The sequence below is a fragment of the Microtus ochrogaster genome, unplaced genomic scaffold, assembly GCF_000317375.1.
Source record: "Microtus ochrogaster isolate Prairie Vole_2 unplaced genomic scaffold, MicOch1.0 UNK81, whole genome shotgun sequence".
Lineage (NCBI taxonomy): Eukaryota > Metazoa > Chordata > Mammalia > Rodentia > Cricetidae > Microtus > Microtus ochrogaster.
The window spans coordinates 1,651,030-1,657,738 of NW_004949179.1; the positions used below are offsets into that span (position 1 = coordinate 1,651,030).

The 6,709-nt window shown below is 54.8% G+C and overlaps 1 protein-coding gene across 1 annotated transcript in view; it reads left to right on the forward strand.

Moving 5' to 3' along the window:
- The window catches only part of Plvap (plasmalemma vesicle associated protein), a 12,011-nt gene extending 6,507 nt beyond the window's left edge, over positions 1 to 5,504 (forward strand). The window contains exon 6 of the mRNA XM_005370609.2: positions 4,926 to 5,504. Coding sequence (XP_005370666.1) covers positions 4,926 to 4,932 — 7 coding nt within the window. The 3' untranslated portion in view covers positions 4,933 to 5,504. The remainder of the gene's footprint in view (positions 1 to 4,925) is intronic.
- The last annotated feature ends 1,205 nt before the right edge of the window (positions 5,505 to 6,709 follow it).

Consider the following 6,709-nt stretch of genomic DNA (forward strand, 5'->3'; position numbering starts at 1 on the left):
GCATAATGGAGTACCTGCTGTATACTAGGGCATGGCAGGTATATCAACGCAGGACTTTGGACTGTGAGCTGGAGGAAGGAAAGCAAAGGGCCTGGTCCTAGGCAGCTGGGCTGGGCGGAGAAGATCTGTGGATAGAGACCATGAGGCATACCCTGAGTACCTTCTGTGTACTCTGTACCCTGTGTACCCTGTGCGTGTCTGAACGTGCAAACTGGAGCCCAACCCTGGCTACCGTTTCTCATCGTCACCCATTGTGATTCTTCCCCATTCATTTATCTGTGTGTGGATGAGCGTGGGTCCTGGGGATGGACTTCACTGCTCCACCATCTTGCCAGCCCAGCCACCATGGTTTTCGTCTTTCTCTTGAGACAGGGCCTCTATATTGGGCAGACTGGCCTGGAACTCACAGATCTGGTCCGGAGTGACGACATTAAAGTCATGTGTCACCATACCTAGCCACCATGGTTTCTGACCCAGGGTTTCAAACTGGCCTGGCTGACCTGGGGGACTCCACCCCCAGTCCTGTACAAGTGTGCCCATCCGCCACATGTGGTAGCCTTTTCTTTTTCTTCCTTCCTTCCTTTCTCTCTTTCTTTCTTTCCTTTTGTTTTGCTTTTGTTGTTGTTGTTTTGAGACAGGGTTTCTCTGTGTATCTCTGGCTGTCCTGGAACTCACTCTGTAGACCAGGCTGACCACAAACTCACAGAGATCCACCTGCCTCTGCCTCCCAGTGCTGGGGTTAGAGGCATGCGCCACCACCGCTCTGCCCACACACAGCTTTTTAACCTGTGTTCCGGGATTGAATTCAGGTCATTCTGCCCCACAGCAAGGTTTCATGGAGCTCTCTCCCTGCCCCAGTGCCTCGCAGAGTGGAAGCTGGGTTGGTGACAGGTCAGTGGGTAGAGGAGCTTGCTGCTAAGCCTGACAGCCCAAGTTTCATCCCCAGGACCACACAGCAGGAGGAGAGGGTGGACTCCAGCCATGGCATAGGCGCACTCCATGTAGTCATGGGAGCCTGTGTGGTGCACACTGGGAAGCCTGGGGTCACAGCATGAGGCAAGGTGAAGATCGTCAGATGGGAACTGTAAAGTGACGTCCACAGTCAGAGACAGGGACCAGGGCTGTCCTTGGAGCATGCCTAGGGCATCTGGCCCAACACCCACACCACCTTAATGTGTCAGCACCCAGGGTTTCTCTGTGTAGCTCTGGCTATCCTGGAACTCACCCTGTAGATCAGGCTCGAATTCACAGAGATCCACCTGCCTCTGCCTCCTAAGTACTGGGATTAAAGGTGTGTAACACATCACCTGCCCCAATGTTTAGCCCAGGCTGGCCTCAAACTCAACCTTCTACCTCCATGTCTTTAGCATATCCTGCTGGCTCACACCACATCAGCCTTTTTATCTCATCTCTGTGTGTGTGAGGGCCCTGGTGTCTGGTCCTCTGAAGGAGCAGCAGCCTTACTGCTGAGCTGTGGCGTGTTTTGGAGGTGGTGTCTGATGTATGTAGCTTGGGTTGGCCTCTGGTCCTAGATCATCCTGTGAAAAGGCGGGACAGTGAAAAGTCAGCTTTCATGGCACAGGCTATGAACCCAGAACTTGGAAGGCTGAGGCAGGGGGACTGCAAGTTCAAGACTACATAATGAATACTTTTTTGAAAGAAGGAAAGTAGGAGAGTAAAGAAAATATTGAACACGATGAAAAGAGACAGAGGAGTAGACCCCTCCCCCTCCAGGGTACCCTCCCACCCCATCCTTCTTGGCTGGGCAATCTCTATCCTGATGTCCACTTTTCAGAGGAGGGAACTGAGGACTCATCAGTCTCACGCAGGGGCTGGGCTGCCCGCCCAGGACTGTCCGGTCTCAGCTGAGAACCGGGGGAAGTTTTTGACATTGTTTACCTTGAATGACGTCTGTGCTGAGGGACAATGCTCACTTAGGCCTGTGTTGTCCCCCCCCCCCCAGGATGCTAGGCAGGGCCTTCCCCAGGGACTGGGGCTACGCCTTCAAGGGGCTTCTTCCTCAGCATCCAGAACCATCCTTCCCTCCCTCCTTGCTCTCACACTTGCGAGGCGGATGCACACTCCCTGTCTGATTGTTTATTTTGAGACACCATCTGGTTATACAGCCTTGCTGATCCCAAAACTCAGGCCTTCTTTCACCAGCCTTGCAAGGCCAGGTGCCAGGCGGTGGTGGTGCACGCCTTAAACCCCAGCACTCAGGAGGCAGAGGCAGGTGGGTCTTCCTGAGTTTCAGGTCAACCTGGTCTACAGAGTCAGTTCCAGGACAGCCAAGGCTATACAGAGAAACCCTGTCCTAAAAAGGACAGAAAAGAAGTAAGTCTGGGGCTGATGCTGGTCTCCACAACCGTGTAATTATTTAGTTTTGTTATTTTGAGACAGGATCTCATGAAGATCAGGAGATCAGGCTGGCCTGCAGCTCATAGAGATCCCCCTGAGCGCTGGGACTAATGGGGTACACTACCACCCCACGTACCACACATTCCCGTTTTGTTCCTCAGTGTTTATCTGTTTATTTTAATTTTATGAGTATGAGTGTCTTCTGTGTGTCTGCCTGTGCTCCAGAAGAAGCCTGGAGCAGAAGAAGGTGTCAGATCCCGGAACTGGAGTTACAAGTGGTTGTGAGCCACCATGTCAGTGCTGAGAACCAAAGTCGGGTCCTCTGCAAGAGCAGCCAGTGCGCTTACCCACTGCGCTCAGCGTCCAGAACCAACTTTTAAAAGAAAAATATTTCAACATCCAAATGTCCTTGTTTATGGTGTATGACCTGTGTAGACCCCTATGGAAACCAGAGGAAGACAACGGTGTCTTCTGCCATTGTCCAGCTAATGCCCTTGAAACCAGGACTCTCACTGAACTTGGAGCTACTTGGGGCCCCAGCCCCAGCCTCCTGTGACCCAGGTATTTGGGTCACAGCTGCTGGAGCAGAGACACCCAGCTTTTTGTTGTTAGTTTTATTTATTTATTTTTGTTTCTTTGAGGCAAGGTTTCATCGTATAGCCCAGGTTGACCTCAAATTTACAGAGATCCTCCTGCCTCTGCCTTCAAGGCCTGGGGTTAAAGGTGTGCACCACTACACCTAGCCAGTACCCGGCTTTTTACTAGGCCCCTGAGGATTCCAACTCAGGTCAGCTTGCTGGCAAGTAAGGTTTCTTCCCCACTGAAGAAGCTCCTACTCCTACTCTGGGGGCAGGGAGGGGAACGCAAACATGGTTGCAAATATCAAACAATTGTTCCTCCTTTTGTTTAAAAATTACCACCTGATTTATTTGTCTGAGACTGCAAGAGCCACAGCATGCCAGCACCCTGTAGGGATCAGTTGTCTCCTCTACCCTGTGGGTCTCTGGGATTGAACTGATTGAACTCAGTTCATCATTGTGGCGGGGCTCGGTGGCAAGCATCTGAACTGGCTCACTGACCTACCATGCTTCTGGTCTGTTTATTCGAGCCAATTCTTCTCTGTGCATGAAGGTTCCATTTCTAAAGTTGGTTTGGGATTATTTTTTTGTTTTCTTTGAGGGGGAGTGTTGAGAAAAGGTCTCATGTAGCCCAGGCTGGCCTCAAACTCCCCGTGTAGCTGAGGCTGGCCATGAACTCCTGATCTTCCGGCTTTCTCTGCCGGTGTGAGTCCTGATACTCAGGTCTCACAGCCTGGAGGAGCTCAGAGGCAGGAGGGGACCATGTGAGGTCAGCTAAGGCAGGCTGCAGGAGTGGGCTGGGGGTCCCACATGGCCCACACTCCTGACTCCCCCCCCCCCAGTTGTCCTGCTGAGACATTCACTCTGGAACAGCCCATGCCTGGAGACTTATTTGGACAAGTGTGATGACCTGTGTCTGTCTTCTCTGTACCACAGAGGCAGGGGGATCTCTGGGTGTTTGAGGCCAGCCTGATCTACCCAGTGAGTCCCTGTCTCAAAAACAAAGGAAGATAGACCTGAATGTGCTAGCCAAGTATTCAGTGTGCGGAAACGGATGTATCTTGTGAGGTTTCTCACAGTTTTTAAACTGGGACTGATGGCGCATGTGCACATGTCAGAACATGTGTGGGGAGTCGCTCTCTCCTTCCACCCTGTGGCTCCAGGGGACCCAATTCAGACTGTCCTCCGCCTGCTGAACCCTTTGTGGGAGACACAAACTCTGCTGGGATCTTTCACAGGGGCTGCTCATTGAGGAAGGGACTTTTAACCAGGAACCTAGACAAGGGAGGAGCCTGGGGATTCTGGGTAGAGTGCCTGGGAAGGAGTGACCAAGGGAAGAACAGTCCTCCTGGCTGTGGCAAGGACTTTGTGGGGGGTCCCCAGAGTCTATGAGCAGTGCCAGGGCTTGGTCTACTTGGAGAATCACTGGTTCACTCTGGTTGATTTGGGGGAAGTGACCGGGACAAGAACAGAGGTCACCAGGCAGTCCTAGCTGGGATCACAGCTGGGGCCAGGGAGGGGACCCAGAGCCAGCCCAACCGTGAGACCTAGGGGCCCCAGGGAAGAATTGGGGAAGGAAGGGAGGGGGAGAGGAAGCCAGACTTAGCTGCAGACTCCCCCTCCCCACCAGGAAATGCCTCAGCTCCACCTCTGACCCCACCGAGCTCCTCTACCAGACGGGGGGGGGGGGGGCATTCTAGACAGAGATGCTTGGGGGGGGGGCGCGGAAGCCTTTCGGAATTGTTGGCACTTGGGTGGGGCTGTCCCGGGCTGGAGGGATGGGACCTTGGTGTCAGCTTCTGAAGCTGTGGACTCTGCTAGTCCTGAGGGTCATGGAGGGTGTGTGGGGCAGGCTCACTCAGACTTCTCGGCATGACTAAAGAAAGGAAAGAAAGGAGACGCTGAGGCAGGAGGGCTGTGAGTCTGAAGCCAGCCCCTGGCTCCTCGGCCTCTGTTGATTGCTGTGCTTTCTGCCTCTTCCTTCCCCAGTGGCTGAGGAAGCAGCTGTCGCAGGACCCTGGGCATGCAACTTGCCCACCTGTGGATGGGAGCAGCCAGATGCCCACAGCACTGGACACCGGCTGTACCCCCATGGGCAGCAACCTCCATCCCCATGCCGCCCCTGCCCCCCCCCCACTGCCTGCACCATCCCCCGACACTGGGTTTAAGACACATACAGCTGTGGGGTGACCAGAATGGCACCCATTAGCCCACCAAGTACCCGCAGCTCAGCTGCCACTCTGGGCACCTCCTTCGGCTTCCTTATCACTCACCTGACCCAGGAGGTGAGAACAGGAGGCCTAGTCTCAGCTCCCTTGGGACTTTCCAAGCTCCCCTTAAAGGCCCTGGCTGTTTCCAGGTCCTCCAGGCCTCCCCTGGAGGGCTTCAAGGTCCCAAGAAACACAAAACTTTGTTAGATTTTAAACCCTTTTCCAGGCTCCCCTCCTCCCCACAGGCAAGGTCCCCCGTGGATCCCAGAGCTTGGAAGGATGCTTCCTCACACTCTGCCCTTCTTGTATCCCTTAAAGTTATTAGTGGCACATAATAAATATCACAGGCTGTCTCTATTTATTCTTTTTCTTCGCTGTAGACTGGGGCTCACTGTATTCCTCTACCTCAGCCTCCTGAGGAGTGATTGGTGAGTGCCAATTGGAATTGGGGGCTACAGAGATGGCTCAGCAGTTTAGGGCACTGGCTGTTCTTGGAAGTTGGTTCCCGCACCCACATGGCAGCTTACACCTTCCTGCATCCAGGGGGATCAGCACCGGCTCCTGGCCTCCCAGGGCAGCAGAGAAGCATATAGAGTAGAACAGTACATCTTTAAATCCATGGCCAGCCGTGGAGGAGGCACCCTTCAGCCCCGTCCTGCGCGGGGTGGCACCCCGGACCCCATCTCCACAGGAACTGGGTGTGGTGGTGCACATTTGCTGTGCCGGCGGCGCCGAGGAGGCCGAGACAGGAGGGTCAGGATTTCAAGGCCAGCCTGGGCTACAAGAGACTCTTCCAATTATCAAAAATAAATTAAAATGAAAGCTATCCTGCCTACTGCTCGTGCAGAGTTTGTGAGGAGCCAGACGCAAAGCAGAGCGTGGCCCCTGTGGAAACCATCCCAGCGAGAGGTAATAGAATTCAGCCTAGCACGGTGGAGCAGGCTTGTCAGCACCGGTGTGCAGAGCGGGTGCCGGGCTGAGGCAGGGGACTGAGGTGTGAGAACAGCCCACTAACCCTGACAGTGGAGCAGGCATGTCAGCGCGGGTGGGGTGCGGGTCTGAGGCAGGGGACTGAGGTGTGACAGCAGCCCCCTAACCCTGAAGCTTGTTCCTAAGAATCGGGCCGCAAGCAGGAGCCGTCGATGGAAAGCAGGCAAGACGTGCCCAGGAGAAGGCTGCTCCCCCAGCAATGGCCTGGGCGGGAGCGGGGGATGAATCACGCGGCCGGCAATGCCACACTCTGCCACTGCTCCTTGGGGACAAAGCTGCGATATTTCCTGGATCCGGAAACACGGGCGAGAGCCTGTCACTGCAGGAAACACTCGGCTGGGTCCTGGCCAACCGGGCCACAAGGGTCAGCCTGGGAGGCCGCCGGGACAGCCGGGCTGGAGGCCCCAAGGAACTGGGGATGTCCCTGGCCCTGAGCCTGCGCCCTGTGATGAAGCCGACCTGGTGACCACAGCCTGATTAAGAGCAGAAATTCACAGTCCTGGGTGCGAATCTCACTCCAACTCGGCCTGTTTCCTCTCCCCAGACACCGTGTCCCAGATCTGTAACCTCAGC